At 53.2% G+C, this 16691-nt stretch overlaps 1 protein-coding gene across 1 annotated transcript in view; it reads right to left on the bottom strand.

Annotated features, from left to right (window-relative positions):
* The window catches only part of RPS6KA1 (ribosomal protein S6 kinase A1), a 39453-nt gene extending 25093 nt beyond the window's left edge, over positions 1-14360 (bottom strand). The window contains exons 1-2 of the mRNA XM_059830700.1: positions 14298-14360; positions 7658-7702 (exon numbers count right to left, since the gene is read on the bottom strand). Of these exons, the coding sequence (XP_059686683.1) occupies positions 7658-7702; positions 14298-14360 (108 nt within the window). The remainder of the gene's footprint in view (positions 1-7657; positions 7703-14297) is intronic.
* Between the last annotated feature and the right edge of the window lie 2331 nt (positions 14361-16691).

Raw genomic sequence — 16691 nt, 5'->3', positions numbered from 1 at the left:
GATCGTCTTATTTTCATGGTGGCTCTGAACTTTATCAATGTTAAAAAACAAACACATCCAATACACACCCTGAGCTGTGTCTTACCAACACCCCAGCGAGAGCGTACAGGACGAGCGCCTGCCATAGCAAAGCACAATTTTTCATTTAATGCTTGTAAAAAATACGGTAGCAGCCAGCGGCCGCCCCCTCCATGGCTCAGCCACGACACGTGTGCTGGGGACAGGACCGTAACGTGAAGATCACTATCCATCCCCTTCCCAAACATCACAGTACAGGAATTACAGTCACCCTGACACTGGGAATAACATGTTTTGTCCTGTTCCCCTAAGATACGAAAAATGCTATTTTAAGGAGGTTTTTCCCCCCCTCTGTCCATGCGGAGACCCCGGGGGTCCCCTCCCCGTGCTGCTGCACAAAAGGAGTGACCCCCCCAAAGACCCCCACTGACCCCAGCCCCGGTGCTCTCTGGCTGGCGCGGTGACGGTGCGGAGCCATCGCCTCCCCCTCTCTGTAAGCAGACACCGCATATTCCCGACCTGTAACCAGGCCAGCCCGAGCTGTCCGGTTAAATACACCTCCCCGATGGCGAGGAAATCAATACCGCCGCGTATCAGAGTGCTTACGGGAGCACAAAAAGATTGTGTTCGCAGTCCGTTCCTTATTCCCAGAGCCACGCCAGAAGCTTTGCCAAGACCAAGGTTTCAAGTACAAACGAGGGATAAACACCCTCATTTTCCATATCCGAAGGGGTGACATTTCCCGGCTGCACACTCCAGGACTGGCGAGGGAAGGACCCGGATTTCATGCCGCAGTTGGGAAACCCATTTTGCCTCAGAGCATCGTTGCAATGAGATCAGCTGGAGTTTCTGGGAGGCAACGCCGTCGGGGCAGCCCCCGGCACACAGCGAGTGGCTTTTCCCAAGGGCGAAGGAGAAGAAGGGCTCCGGGCAAGGCAGGAGACCTTAGAGGGTAGCTGGGGCTCAAAGCTCTCTGCGTGCAAGGTTTGCAAGCGCTGCTTGTCCCCCCACACTCACAGCGCCCATGGGAGCTGCTCGTGCTCTCTGTGCCATCGTGCTGCTCCATGGGACGGTCCCCAGCGTCCCCCAGCCCCGTGGCAGCCCCTGGCCAGCAGCACAGTGCAACCAGGGGGGGAAAACAGTTATTGCAGCTTCACCTGGAGCTATGGAAGGAATTTACTGCTCGTGTCAAAACTAGGCTTTGCCTTCCAAATAAAGCTGAGGCTTGTAAAGCTGCAGGAGCTTCAGAGAGACTGCTTGTGTGTGCAGGGAGAGTCCCGGATCGGTATAGGAGCCAGCCGTGGAGCCAGTGACGCCCCAACAAACCCAACCAAGGGGACTCAAAGCTCCCAGTTGCCGGAGTGGCATGCTCCAGAGACCCAAGCCCACTCTGACCCCTTCAAAAATCAAATGTGAAGAAGTTCTTTGGTTTGAGCTCTTCGGGGTTCTCTTCAGCGCCTGCTGTCCCTGGCACGGAGGGAGCTGCCACCACCCCATCCCCTGCGGCCGGTCTCCATCCAACCTTCCCTCAATCAGAGAGAGGAGCCTGCGGCTCCTCCATCCCTCCGGGGAAGCGCCGACAGAGCTCTGGCCTCGCTCACGCTTCCTCCTGGGTCCACAAAGAGCTTGACTTCAGCAATCCCGTGCCCTCTGCCCCCCCAGCTCGGACAGTGGGGAGAAGCCTGGCTGAGGAGGGGCTGGCAGGAGGATCCCTTGCTTTGCTGCAGGCTCAAGAACTCTTAACTCTGATGGGGAGGTGGATGACACAGGTTTCCTCCAGGTACAGCACACAGTAAAAGATTTTTTTTTCCCCAGGAAAAGAGGCTTTCTGGAGACAGAGCTTGAGGCAGTTTCTATTAACCCACGAGGGGGATGGAAATGGAAGAGAAGAAACCGGAGCAGTTTTGATGGGTCGGCACGCCATGCGTGAGGGCTGTTTGAGCGCCGCTCGCCAGCTCTGCAGACTGCTGCATTCCTCGTGTGCAAGTCCTGTAAACTGACCCCTCTTCAATTATTCATTAGAGTCTGCAGCTCATCAGAGACTCTGCTCCTCAAACAGGCATTTATTTGGGTTTTTTTTTTTTTTTAAGAGCTCAGAAGCTTGCTGTTAACCATAGCCCGGCCTTGCCAAGGACGAAGAGCAAACGCTCTGGCAGGAACAAGCCAGGCAGCTGTCAGGCATTACATTAAAAACAAACCCACTTGATTATTTCAACTGACAAGACGGAGCAGCCAGGGAGCAGCCAGTTTAAACTACGAGCTTTACCACTGACAGGCTGAAAAAGCCAAGCGTTAAGAGAGCCGCAATAGCTGCAGTCAGTCCCTGCGGTGCAGAGAAGGCAGATTTCCAGGCAGCACCGTGCCATGCTCGAGATGTTCTGCTCCCACCAGGTTATCCCAGGTCCTGCACAGCCCTGGGGGACCAGACCGGCCGGAGCGCTCTTGGCCGAGTGGCTGAAAGCACCAGAAGAGGGGCAGTGGGCAGAGAAGGGATTTGCTGAGGTGCCTGTCTCTTCCCACGTTCCATAGCTTTCCAGTTCTTGCAGAAAACAGCAGCAGCTGTGCAAACACCCCAGGCCTGTTTCAAAGCAGAGCGTTTCACTTGTTTGTTTTAAAACCCTTCAAGTTAAGAGGCCGCGATTAGAGCGGTGTCCAGTAGTGATGAGGATCACACCGCTGGACGTGTCTCCTGTCAACAGGGTTTGCACTCAGCCTGGAGCTGGAGTTCACGTGCAATGCTGGCAGCACGCAGCCTACGCGGCGAGAGCCCTCCATCACCTGGACCCTAGGTGGGCACGCAGGACTTGCCCTTTGGTGGCCAGCAGGTCTCGGATTACTTTCTTTCTCCCTCACTGTGAAGAGAAGGTGCTTCAAGCTTCCCCTCCGACTACCCACTCAGTGATGCAGCTCCAAAGACAGGACAACTGTCAATGGATGTTCTGCCGGACTGTGAAGCCTACAGCAAGAGGCACAGCACAAGGCCTGGGTGAAGGAGAGAGATGTACAGAGCTATGAGCAAGCACTAATGCCGTGACGGAGCAGCACAAAGCCTTCCTCTCTTACATCCCGCTGGAGGAGCATGAAGGATTCCCAGTTGATGACTAGAGGTCGGAGCAGGATACCTCACCAGCAATGAAGTCCAGCCTGCAGGAAAGCTGCTCCGGCTACGTCCAGTTTGCAGGCGGGAGGGAAGAGCTGGGCACAAGTACCTCAGCAGGTACATAAGGAGTTTAGCAAAAATAACCAGCCTTTTATCTAACAGCAGACTACTGCTATTGAACCACACAGAGGGCTGGCACAGAGCAGCCCCACGTCTCTCAGCTCTCACAGGTAGATGGCTACAACCCTCCTTCCTCCAGCTGATCCGAAAGAATTACAATTCAGAGCCGTGACTGCAACTGCACTCTGTCATCGCTAAAGCCTTGTAACAGGGTGTTTCACCCAGAACGACACAAACTAATGTTAGCGCAGGCGATGCAAGTATTTCTCTGGCCAGAAGTGTCCGTGTCCAGGGTTCCTGCCTTGAGCTGAAGATGCTGTGGGGCCAGATCTTTCTGCAAGCTTTACTTGGTCAGGAGACGAGGATAAATCAGCAGGAGCTATACAGATCTGGGAAAGAGCCGTGTTTTCCCCTTTACTGCATCCCACTATGGTTTGCTGCCTAACAGCAAGTCGCAGCCTAAGCAGGTGGGGCACCTCCTGCCTGGTGTGCACAGCAGAGCCAGCCCTTGCTCCGGTCTCAAAGGTCTCTTTTATGGTGCAAAGCAGAGCTGGAAGAGGTTGCTTATTCACTTCCCCAGTTTTCACTGTGCACTGTGATTATCACCCAAGAACAAGCTGATCAGCACTCTCAGCCTGCGCCAGCGTTACCTCCAGAGAGAGAGTGGGCACGCTCAGCACTGCAGATCCACTCCTCTGCTCTTCATTATGAAGTGATTTCACTAATTGGGTGTTGTACTTTCATGCATAATTCCTCACACTTGGCACCTTCAGGGAGCACAAGCTCACCCCTCAGCCAAGCTGGCTGCAGAGCAGGCTGTAAAACCCCAATTATGAGAGGTTCCATTTTTCCACTGAATTTAAGCCCTCTGTTGCCGTTCCCCAGCTGAACAAGGACCAATCTTCAGCCTACCTGACAATTAAAACCTAAAGAACGTAGGAGAGAATGAGGTTTAGCACCTAGAGACCAATGCACAGCACTGCCGATTAGCCCCTGGGGCAGAGGAGCTTTTGAGAGCAAGGCAAGAGACCCCCCGTTCTGCTCCTGACCAGCGCAGAGACGCAGCTGAGGTTAACCCAAGGCTGTCGCAGGAGATGCTTCTCGCAGTGTCAGCCCAGGCTGTGTCAAAGGAAACAGGCAGAACAGGAAGAAAGCAAGCCCTGAGCCCTGAAATGCAGAGGATATCAGGATAGCAGTCCTGCTCTGTAAGCAGCGGTCCTGCTCCTCTACCACCAATACGAATGTGAAAGAGCAGCTCTTCTGTTCAGCATCCTGCAGACACTGCACTGAAACCTTGCACCAACTGCGCTGCTGCTATCCTAAAGCCAACATCAAATTTAAACAGGCTCAAACACCACCACCAAAGAAGAGAGGAAAACAAAAAAGCCATCCTTGTACCTATCTTTGCCAAAGGCTGCTGTTCAACGCCGCGTTGGGTTAGCAATTTGGTTTTAGGGCTGTGGCCAGGATTGCCTGGCAGATTGCAAACTCTTACAGTAAGGACACACTGGGAATATCCAGATAGGCAAGGATTTGGACATGAGCAATCTAGGCTTGTGCTCGCTGTCAGGAGAGGGTTTGGCTTGGAATTCCTTATGGCCACAGAGCTGGAATGCTGTTGGGATGGCCTTGACTGCAGACCCAGGCTGCTTTCCCTGCGCCCATGCGAATGGAGGCAGATGCTCCAGACAGCTCTCTGCCCAACCTGTAGGATCTTGCAGGCATTTCCAAGGTACTCAGATAAACACACCGAGGTACGATGCTTGCAGGGACTTGTGTACCACAATTGTTCTTGAAAGGTGGGAATCCGCACAGGAATAAAAGCCACAAGAAGTTGTGAAATGCACCAGCTGTCCTCGGTAGGAAGCTGAGTTGGAGCTACAAAGGCAGCTAGAAAGTACCAGATCCCAGCCAGCCTGGCCCAAAACATCCCCTCGCTACCTCTGCGGTGACCGTTTCATGCCCAAAGACCCCAATGTGCAACAACAGCAGGTGAGATGATGACGGAGGCGTTACACTGCATCAGTCTCGTGCTGGCAGCTCCAAAGTTCCCAACTCTTTTGAGGAACTCTTGGATTTCCTCCTTTGCAAAGTGTCTTCGGTTATTGCCCAGGCAAATAACGATTGTACTTCTGGCAGCATCTTACTTACGGGGACAGGGGGAGCGACGGCACTTCTGCGTGGGTGCTGAGTAATCGCCGCTGTCGCTGCTTCGGGCTATTTTTAGAAGAGATCACAGAATTAGCCGCAAAAGGAGAGCAAGTACAAGCCTAGAATAAAGGTGCCTCTTGCCTTACAGCTCTCCGCACACAGCTAGAACAGAAGGGCACGGGAGGGATCCTGAGCAACCTTCAACTTGAGAACAGCCAACCTCAGATGTTTACCGCCGCTTACTTCTCCTTCTTTAGTCCTTGTTGTAGGTACAGCCAGTGCCAGAGGCTGCTGCTGACAAGGTCTATCCCCAAATGAACAGAAAAAGACATAGATACTGAGTGTGCTGCCTGCTGCTCCCCTCTGCAGCATCACAGCCGGTTCAGAGTGCCAGAGTCTGCCCTGAAGTTGAAGGTATGTGTTTACAGGAGGGATTTCATTTGTCTGTGCTGGTAGGAAACGTACCTTGTACAAACTTGGAAAATGCAACCGAGGTTATTTCAGGAGCACGTAGCATGGCTTCACGTGTTCAAAGGTTACCGAAAATGGGATTGTCGGACACTGCTCACAGGTGTTTTGGCCACGGTGCCTTGCAAAAGCGGAAAGCAGGACACCTGCACGCAGCACAGGGCCCTTGCGGTTTCCCTGCTGTGGGGTGTTGGACAACTTGCCTGCTGCTCTGCTCCAGCTCCCCAGCTGCAGTGGGGACTTCATGTCCCTGTCCCACAGAGGGACAGACACAGAGCAGCAACGAGAACCCCGAGTGCTTTTTGGCCTCTGTCGCATGATCTTTCTGTGGGGCTGCATCGACAGATGGAATCAGCCAGGGTTTGTCCCAGGGATGTCCTTCAAAGAAAAAAAATCTTCATTATTTTGAAAGCAACACCCTTCAGCTGCTTTTACGGGAGGGCAGTTTAGCCAAGTGTTTGAAGATGAAAGAGGCAAAGTCTCAAGTCTTACAAGCCCAGCTGGAATCCAACCAGAAGAGAGAGATTATTTTTTTCCCCCGTGCCAGAGATGCAGGCACAGTGAAGAACTGTAAAACCCCTATTCTCGGGGAGGGAAGTGCACAGTCTCATTGACCCGAGTTCATCTGACCCACGCCAGATTTCTCTGCAGGCCACTGGAACAGTGCCAGTCCAGCAACTGGGACAGAAATGCAGAACAGGTAGTTGAGATGCAATGGCAATGCTAGAAGTCCAGTGTAAGTTCCTGGAAAAGAACTGGCTGAAAAGTAGACAGTTGGGTTTTAGGTTTAAATTTCTTTTACTATAAATACAACAGTAACCAACTGGGAAAACAATACAGTAAGTCCCCATGGCCTTTAGCACGATGATGATTCAGAGAGAGAAACTGCTACAGGGCACTCACTGAAGGTAAGGCACAGGACAAACTCTTGACAACTCATTCAGCAAGGTCTCCCAAGCCAAATCAAACATATAACTGTGAAGAATGTCACTACAGCATGTACGTATCAGAAAAGGAAATCCTGAAAGGCTTATGATTTCAAGGCACTGATATGGCTCTTCTGCCCTGCACAGTGTCTTGCAGGACAGAGAAGTACGGGCGCAATTAGGAAATGAACAACATCGGTCCTCGGTCTCGTACTTGGAGAGGGCTCACATCAGAGGAATCAAGTCCTTCAACATCACGCTGCTCGTGTGCGGAGCAGGAAGAGCTTTAGGTGTCTGAAGAAGGTCTAGCAGATTAAGACCCTTGCCCAAAACATGGATGACAGCAGCTCAGTTCCCTCTACCGTTCCCTGCTGATGTTAACGGGGACGCAGAGGGCAACTTGACAGAAGTGGAGCTTCTCCCAACCCCACTGCGGCTCAAGAATAAACAGATACCAGCCGCTCAGCAAGGGCAGCTGTGCCAAAACCATCAAATACTCTTGTACTTCTCATCCCGTCTGGCAAGATCACAACACTGAGAAGGGTGTAAACACGGCACTGAAACACCCCAGGGATTCTCGCTTCTGGCCCTCTGCTATGGCCTCCAGTCCACCTCCTGTGTGCTGGAGTGAGGAGGCCCTTTGGGAAACTTTCCAGCTGTGTTTGGATGACCAAAGGGACAGGAAAAAAGAGGGTTTATCTTTTCTCTTCCCCTGCTCCTGTCCCTTACACTCCCACATGCACTCATCCAGATTACAAAGCAGCAGCTTACAGGATTTAAAAATACCCGTCCCCACCCCATTCCCCAAGTCAGCTCACACCCCACACGCAGCTCAGAGGGATGACTTAAAGACGTAACCCCAGAGCATTTTTACCTTGGATGGAGGATTCCCACCTTCTTCTGGAGCAGCCTGCCCATTCTGCAAAGGAAGAGAACCTGCCATTAGCACACGCCAGGCACGGGACCTCTCCTTACACCCCCTCGGAAAGGCTGTTGGCTTTGAGAGCCTTTCGTGCAGGACAAACAGGGGAGGATGCCACTTTTGGACATGGTACAAGACGGTTGAACACTCCCCATACACCAAGGGGATACTATCTGTCAAGGAGAAAAAACTTGTTTAAAAAAAAAAAGGCTCTTGTCCAGAGAGCGTCTCCACACTTCCCCCAAATAAAATCAGGGCTGCTTATATACCGACCATCGCTTGTGGGGCGAACGGCACCCCTGCACTCCTCAGGCGTGGATCCCCGGGGCGGCGGGTGCAGGAGTCCCACCCTCGGCAGCACTGCTGCAGAAACCGCTCTAGAGACGCGGCCGTGCAGCCGCACCATCCCACCCCTCCCGCACCGTCCCACCCGTCCCGCACCCACGTCGTGGCTACCCCCTCCACTGCGTCTCTGGGACTACTGGAAGAAGCAAGCAGGGGAGATCAGCTGAAGAGGGGAAAGCACAGTGCTAGATTGCAGTTTACAGCCATTTTGCCGTGACGCTGGCTGTAATACGAACATTTATCAGTTATTTATTACCCTATCGCAGCTGATACCGCTGCAGGAAATCCGCACCACCTGCTTGGCTCCAGGCCACCTCTGGCCTGCGAGTCCAGCTTCTGCTGCTGGAGCGCTGTACAAAGTCACAGCGGGTGACCTGAACCGCCCGGAGTGGCATCAGCCAGTCACACTGAGCGCTGAACCAGAGACGTGTCAGGTTGGGCACAGCACCGTGCCTGGAGAAGCCAGCGGGAGCAGAAGTGGGTGGGATTTAATTAGGTGTAGATACTCAAGAGCAGGATAAGCACGTACAAAAGGTTTTCTGCAGACTGTGGAGAAAAACAAGGGCAAGAAGGTTTTGCTTTGACGTCTATTTGCACTACGGTCTCAGGCTCAAAAAATTCATGGAAGTCCTCTTTCTTTGAAAGAATGGGGCAAATTTATTCACTTCTCTTTAGATGTTATGGTCCAAGAGAAGAGGTACGATGCAATTGTATTTCAGCCTCAGATTCTTAGCTGAATGCCTGAGTTTTACAGTCTTTCGGGAATCCAACAAACAAAGCTAGCTCCTTCCCCGGAGAAGCAAGGGGAGATCAACCTGACATCTGTCTTAGGACTACACTATCCCCTTCTCGCCCTTGAGCCAAATTTAACTTACTTTTTTTTTTTTGATACAAAGCAAAACTTGCAATTGTTGATCTTGAGAGAGCTTTGGGGCTGCTGAGAAAACCTGCCCCTAATGCTGCACTCGCTTTCTACAACATTCAACGGGTGCTTCCAGGTTCACACTCTTCTGCTTCCCATAGGAGGTGGTCACGGCCGGTTTTAAACCACTTGGCTACCTGCTTGCAGCTAGCTCACAATAAAAAGGCGTAACGCTAAAGAGCTAAATTTAAGCACAAGTTTAGTTTTCAGATACTTCAGATCCATGGACCGTAGTCCAGAGTCTCCATATATCTTCATATTTAGGTCTCTCCGCTCCCACCTCAGCCCAACCTGCGCTGCCTGCAGCACCTCACAGAACAGCTTAGTCCTACCACGACGTGGAGTACCACCACACCAGCCGGGGAGAAGACCACCTCCCTCTTGGCCTGACGCTGGCCCTGCAATATTTACATTTATATGGATCCTCTCCGAGCTCCATAGCTCACCTTAGTGCCAACTTAAACTGGGCTTAAGTCCCCAAGTATTTTCAGCCAATGACTGAAAAAAGCAATAGCACTACCACACAAGCCAAGTTCTTCCAGAGGAACGTTGCCCTGATGTTTACACGGAGCTCCTGGTGCCATTAGCACAAAGAATAGCTGAGAAGTGAAGTAAGATTTTGTGTTTATGTATAGCCTCCACAAAGAGGGGGGAGACGCTGCTCTCAAGATAACCAGACTTGGAAACATGCTTATGTTTACTGGCTCAGCTGTCACTGATCAGCAATTCCTAACTCGCTGCTAATCAAAACCATGGCTCGGGGAGGGCTGTTTATGTCTAAAACATCTTAAGAAGTAGAATTTCCGTGTCGGACAGAGGGAAGCAGTGCCTGGCTCGTGGTCTGGTGAACAGATCTACAAGGCACGTGTCAGGAGAAGGATGAGTTGATGCACGGGACAAGCTCTTTTATTCCCCTGGGAAGACTGGCACACGGCGAGTGAATACAGGGTCCGTCCAACCCTTCAGCTTCACGGATAAGCTAGGAGACACCGGGTGCTACCTCCGGACCTGCCAGACCTTTTGAGTGCGGTGTTTCATCAGCTCCCTACCCCGAGGAACACTTGTCCTACACACTGCTGTTGACAGAAATCCATCCTACCTGGGGATGGAAGGGATGTGGAAAGAAAGAGAACAGTGTCCATACCAGGGAGGTTTCCTGGGCAGGTAGGTCCATGGTCTTAGAGGGATGAAGCTCCTGATGGAAGTCACTTTCTCAAGCTGACATAAGGCAGACGTGCAAGGAGAGAATTGCAGTATTTAGAGCCAAGCGCTTTCCTTCTACCCCAGAGCAAAACCAGTCCTTATTCCCTCATATGGAATTCAAGAGCCATTTGTAAGTGTCCAAGATGGAAACACACTCACAGCTACAGACTCATCACCTCCCGAGATAAAATACAGCCATTCACCATGTCGTAAGTAGAGCTGAAATAGTTTGTGGGTTTCTTGTTTGACATTTGTCTCTTTAAAACGCTTTATTTCTGTACTCCCCCGGCATACCACGCTGTTAGCGAGTGCATGTGTGTTTGCCTCCGTGGCAGATACCCTCTTACAGCACATTGTTCTCGGGGTTGGAAAGGAGCCTCCTGAACGTCCTACTCCGAGAGCAACCCCGAAGATCTCCCCGCAGGCAGCAACCAGGCAATACCTGCTGCAGGAGGGAGGCACAGCTCCTTCCCTTGGGTGCCCAGGGCAGTAAGGAGCTGATGCAGACGGTGGCAGAGCAGGGCTTGGGCTACCAAGAAGGCAGTGGCATGAGCCTCACGGGGGTCCAGCAGCTTTCCAGCCAGGCCTGCTCGGGTACGAGCGGAAACAGGGATTACAGAGCTAATCCGACGGGCACGTGGAGCGGCAGCCTGGCAGCGAGGGCACCTTCGGGCGAGCGACAGCTGAAACTGCCTGAGAAGTAACGCAAAAGCCCTTCTGCACACATGCTGCTCTAACAACTTCTCTTAATAGCACACAGAAAAGTATACTGGAAAACAAGTGCACTCAGTTACACAACTGCCAGCCTGGCTGAACTTGGGAGATATTTATCTTAGGACATCTTGCATTTTAAATCCCTTTAATTCCACATAATCCACAGCACAGGGAGCAATTTACAGAACAGGCCAGCTCCGCTCTGATCTGCAACCAGGACGAGTCGCACCCCTGGTAGGACCGCGTGAGACTGTGCTCCCTCCCGCTGCCATCAAGGGCTGAGCGCTATAGTTGGCACCATCGGCACAAGTTATCCCAGATTATCGACAGCTCTGCTTAGAAAAGCATCTTGCTGCTATTTCTGGACCTCTAGGTTTTCACTAGTCACTTTTGAGACGCCCATACACAACACAACAAGGGCACCAGGTACCCAGAGATCTTTCACCCAACTTCGATGAACCGTGAAGCATTCCAGCAGGAAGAAGTGGGGGAAGAAACCCTTCACCCCAGAGCTTCTGCTAGTTTGACAGAAGAGCAAGGCATTTTATTATTATTAAGTGGAATTTATGGATCTTGCCTATCGCAGTTCACAGAAAGGAAATGATTCTGCAAAAATAAAGACCTCCGAAAGAACTCACGTAGCCCAAACAGACTGAGGAGTCTATGCACAAAGCATATCAGAGACAAAAGTTGCTCGGCTTCCTCCCCTATCTTTTGATCATTGTTTTATGCATTGTTCAGCTAAGATGCTTGAAAAAGATAGTTATTCATGAATAGCTCCTGCTCAATAAAGGATGATACACATATACAGGCCAAAATCATTAGCTTGAAGTGGTTGGGTTTGGCGTAATCCCCTGTCAGTTGTGTTGCTGTATGTTTGTGCAACAAGACAAGAGTTTAAAGAAAAGCATAGCCCTGATGACAGTATCCATCGCTATGGTGATGAAGTCATTCAGCTCCACTCTTTATTGCTTGTACTCTGCCCCAGACAGATTTTTCTACTACATAAGCAACATTCTGAATAATATAAGCAGCAGAGAGAACGGGGCGGGGGAGGGAGGAAGAAGTATTATGAAGGTAGCTCATTCCCCAGGACAGAGGGACTTGTCTCCTGCGGGGGATCAGTTCAAGCTCCCACTCCCATGCGACTCCCCGGCACAGCTCCAGGCTGAGCTCCGGCGGGCTGCGACAAGGGGCACCAGCCGTGACCCATCCCCAGCAGCAGACAGCCAACGCTCCCGGAGCGCAGTGGAAAAACCCCGAATCCCTTAACAACAGGACCGATGCCTCCACCAGCGCGGTGACAGCACCTCTGCTCCATGACTCAGAAAGCAAAGGTTGGAGGAAGCCAGTTTCTAACCTGGATGGCAGCGATCCCAGGGCAATTTACGTAACTGGCGTTCCAGAAAAGTCTCCTGGGTTTTCTCAGTGGTGCCACCTTGCCCAGCAGAGGCGAAAACTTTCTCCTTGGGCCCCTACCCTTGGTGATTTTTAACCTCTCAAGGTACAAAACTCCCCCCGAGCCCTAGTTCCTCTCTGCTGTTTGCAGACACGCTGCTGGATCTCAGGGAACCCTCTAACATCTGGCCCTGGAGACAGCAGCCAGGTTTAGAGGTGAAGAACATCTGTATTATTTTCCTCACTGGAATCAAGTGCACTTACTCGGTCACCTTAAAACAAAGGGAGGTAAATTGCCAACGTCCCACTTGTGATCCTGAGATGTAGAAAGACTGACTTGCAGAAACATCACCTGCAAGCGGCTCCTGACCCCGACCTCGAGCTCCGGCCGAGGTGAGAGGGGGAAGGGGATAGCTCAGAAGCCGGAGGCAGGCCCTCCGCTTTCAGTTTACAATTAACACACCCGTTACTAATGCAATGGGGAAAACAGTCCTTGCTGCTGCCATAATCTTCGCAGCTGACTCAGGCTGACAAATACACCGGACCCCCCCGGCCGTTTCCGCTTGGAAGAGATCCCGTGATGCTGACACAGCGCCTGCCTGGCACCTGGGAGACCTGGGATTAAGCAGTAAACGAATCTCACCCACGGCATTCACCGCCCTGGGCACCGGCATTAGTTTCCTCCCATTCCGAGCCCAGTTGCGTTTTCTGGCTTTTCAGGCTATCTTCGTATTTAGGAAGAGAGAAACCGTAAATAAAAAGCCCTGTCTCCCAGCAATAACCTACGCCCTGGCTCTGGGGGCACGATGTGGTTTCAGGAATCACGATCGAGTTGCCGGAGGACTTCCCTCCTCTCCCACCTTGGAGCACAAACCCATCCTCATGACTCAAGCGATGCTTCAGAGAACATGCTCTTAACCCACCTCAGGATGTACCCGCACCTTTGCGCCCACAGCACAGGCAGACCCTCCACGCAGCACCCAACCCGCGCCGGGGGGGCTCTCGGCGAAGCCGTGCCGTATCTGGCCGATGAAAATGAGGCAACCTCACCTCCCATCGCCAGCAGACCTCACCTCCCATCGCCAGCAGACCGCCCTGCTGTCGTTGCAGCAGTGGTGAAACGCTGCCTCCGCTCAAGGCAGAGATCTCTTAAGAGGCAATTTTAAATAGGAACGAGCAGATCTGACCGATTAACCGTCGCGACATCCCTAGGCACGATAGAGGAGGGTGACAGGATCGAATCCCACCAAAACGATGGGAAAGCACCACAGTCTGAGTAAATACCTGGGACAAACCCCCCACCATCCCTCTGCTTTCTCCAGGAGAGCTGCTAGTTCCAATTTGGATGGGAAGATGTTTAACTGAAGAGTGCCGGCGTGCAGTGCCTCAGCTGGCTGCTCCGCCACGGGTGAAAACCGCTACGAGCTGTCCCTTTATTCCGAAATGGCTGTGATGCAAGCCCGCAGATGTGGACAGATGTTGCGCACCCTCCTGCACATCTGGCCTGGCGGTCTTAATTAGAAGGAAAAGAGGAAAGCAGGAGGGAAGAGCAGACATCCAGCAAAGTGACCCAGGACCGTGACCGGAGTTTGAAACACGGGCCTGGGAGAGGGGCTGGGGGGCGGACAGCGAGGAAGGCTGCGGGAGAAAGACCCCAAAGCCGAGACGTTTATTCCCTGGGCCTCCCGTGGGGACCGCTCTCGGTGGCTGGGAGGAGATGTCGGAGCACGCTGCTCACGCTCCCTGAATAACCGAAGCCCGCAAGGGCAGCAGCGGGGCCGGGAAGCCCCCGCCGCCCCAGCCCCGCACCGGCGGAGCCCCCGCCGCGCACACACCGAGCCCCGGAGCGGCTGCGACCCCCCGGGAGCCGCACGGGGCGCGGGTGACGGCAGCACCCGCAGCCGGGAGGGTCCCGCCGGGGGAGGGGGGGGGGGGGGGCCGGGCCGGGCGCTCCTTTGTTCGGCGGGGAGGACCCCCACCCCCGCGCCCGCCTCGCGGTGCCCCGCTCACCTCCGTGTCCAGATGCACCAGCTCCATGTTGGGCCAGGGCTCGGCCAGCTGGGCGAGCGGCATGCTGCCGGCGGGCTGCCCCGCGGGGCGCGGCTGGGCTCCGAGCGGCGGCCCGCGCTGGGCACCGGCTCCCCGGGCCGGGCCGGGCCGGGAGCGGCGGGGCGGGGCGGGGCGGGGCGGAGCGGGGCGGCTCCGCCCGCCGAGCCGCGGGGCGGGAGGGGTCTGGGCCCGGCGGGTCCCGGGGGAGGCCGCCGGGGGGGTACGTGCGGCTGGAGGCGCCCCGCGACCGGTGCGGGTGTCTTAGGGGACAAAGACGAGGCGCTGCGGTGATGGCACACGCAGCTTCTGCGGGAAGCGGGGAGGGGGGTGCTGGGGGGTGACCCGCTCCCCGCCCGCTGCACCCTTCCCTGGGATAAATTTTGGGTGCAAAGAGATCATAAAGCGGCTGGTGGGGTGCTGCTCGCTCCTGGCAAGGCGAGAGGGGCAGTCACCGCCTGCGCATGACCAGCCAGGGAACCCTCAAGGCACCGACACCACCTGAACACCAAACATCTACGGAAAATACACGCCACCGACCGTCCAACTCTTCTGTGCCCCGGCAAGGTGCTGATTTTTCCTCTAGGAGCGTCCAGCTGTTTCACTGTACGCGCAATGCTGCGCAGCATCACCAGAAGAAGGGGCGTCGAGGATAAACTCGGTGACACCGTTCAGATATTGCTGCTTAAAGCAGGAAACCGCTCTGGGAAATCCGGATTCCAAGTTTGAGATGCGCAATGAGTCAGTGCTCATCGCCGCCTGCAGCGGCCCCCCGCCTTCCCTACAAAACATGGGTAAAACATCATACCCACCTTTCTACGGTGTTAGGAGAGCCTCAGAGGGAAGGCACCTCAAGCACAAGTGTTCATAATTCACGGCCATTCTCACCTGCTATGTTTCTCAAATAGGAAAAAGTTCTCTTCTACTCCCATTTTAGCAAACCCCAAAGCACTGTGTTTTCATGTTTCATTATAAAATTATTCGTTTAAAAAAATCATCTTTTTAAAAGGGTGCATCACTAAGGGTTGACTTCATCAAGGTGTGGCTGGAAATACTTAATGAGCCTAAGTGAAAGCACACACAGCTGGGGTTTTGCACTCTGAGGGCAGCTGTCCCAGGAAGCCGGGGCTGTACAGCCCATAACCTGTTCAGGGAGAACAGCGAACTCCAAAAAAGCCGAATTAGGACAGAGCCCAGCGCTTTGAAAAATCCCAGTTAATCTTCACAGCACTCGAAGCTAATCTGTAAGTCACCATCAGGACCTGCTTGTGATTTAGGCTAGAGTTGTCATCTTTTTTGTACAGGGGGGCGGGAAGCGAGTGTAGAAAATTCCCACGGTGACAGTAAGTGTCGGAGCCAAGCCTGGGAACTGCCGCCTCCGAGTCCTGTGCTCAGAGCCCCCCTCTGTGCCCTAAGTGTTGGAGCCCCAGCTGAAGGCATTAAGTAACACAAATCCACCAGCCTGCTACTAAGCGAGGTCCTGTTATAGCCAATTAAACTCATGTCACTTACTGTTGGAGCAAGCTGAAGCAGATCTTGTGGAGAGTTACTCATTCAGCTCCAAAGCTATCCATAATTTCCCCTTATTGCCTGGTACACGGCGTGCCGTCTGGTTACATCCATCCTCCAGCTGCTGCAACCTGCTTTAGATGGCATCAATAACACGATGATGTCAATACTGGCATCCCATTTACCTTCTTCATTTGTTTGCAAAACGCACCTCCCTTTCCTTCTGCTCTGCATGTGTGTCAGACGGGCCTGGGGTAGGAATGTAGAGGGGGGAGAGGGTAGGACAGTGCTCTCTGCATCCTTACGGGAAGGAGAACAAAATGAGACACTACTCTGCGACCTGCCGTGCTGTTAACGCCAGCCCCATGAATCCAAGCTTTGGACAGCACATCCCGCTGCACGTGGAGCTTCCCACCTGGGTGACGAGCCCACAGGGAATATTTAAGGCATAATGCCAGGCACAAAGGCCATTTCCCATCAGGTGACCCGCTGGATGCCTCCCAACTTCCAAGGAAGGTTACACGTGGAAGTCTGGCAGGATCAGGTGCTGAGCAGTTACCGCGGCAGCTGAGGAGGTAATCTCAGTCAGGCTGGTCATTAACTCCCAGGAAATTGCTGACTCCAAGGTCATGACTGTTATTATAAACAGTGAAAAAAAAATGTTAAAAATAAAATAAATTCCTTCTGAAGTGTTGAAAAGTGGCAGTTACAGGGTGGCACAGTAACCAGTAGAAAAGCAAGTCTTCATTTTCAAGGTCTCAGGGAAAGGTTAATGGGCAATATCCAGAGGAACCGTCTGAAAGGCAGAGCAAGGCCTATTGCAATTCGGTGAGGGAAGGGAGACAGGAA

Source organism: Gavia stellata, chromosome 29, assembly GCF_030936135.1.
Source record: "Gavia stellata isolate bGavSte3 chromosome 29, bGavSte3.hap2, whole genome shotgun sequence".
NCBI lineage: Eukaryota > Metazoa > Chordata > Aves > Gaviiformes > Gaviidae > Gavia > Gavia stellata.
Note: the sequence above shows the minus strand (reverse complement) of the source record. Positions and strands in the feature narration are given on the sequence as shown.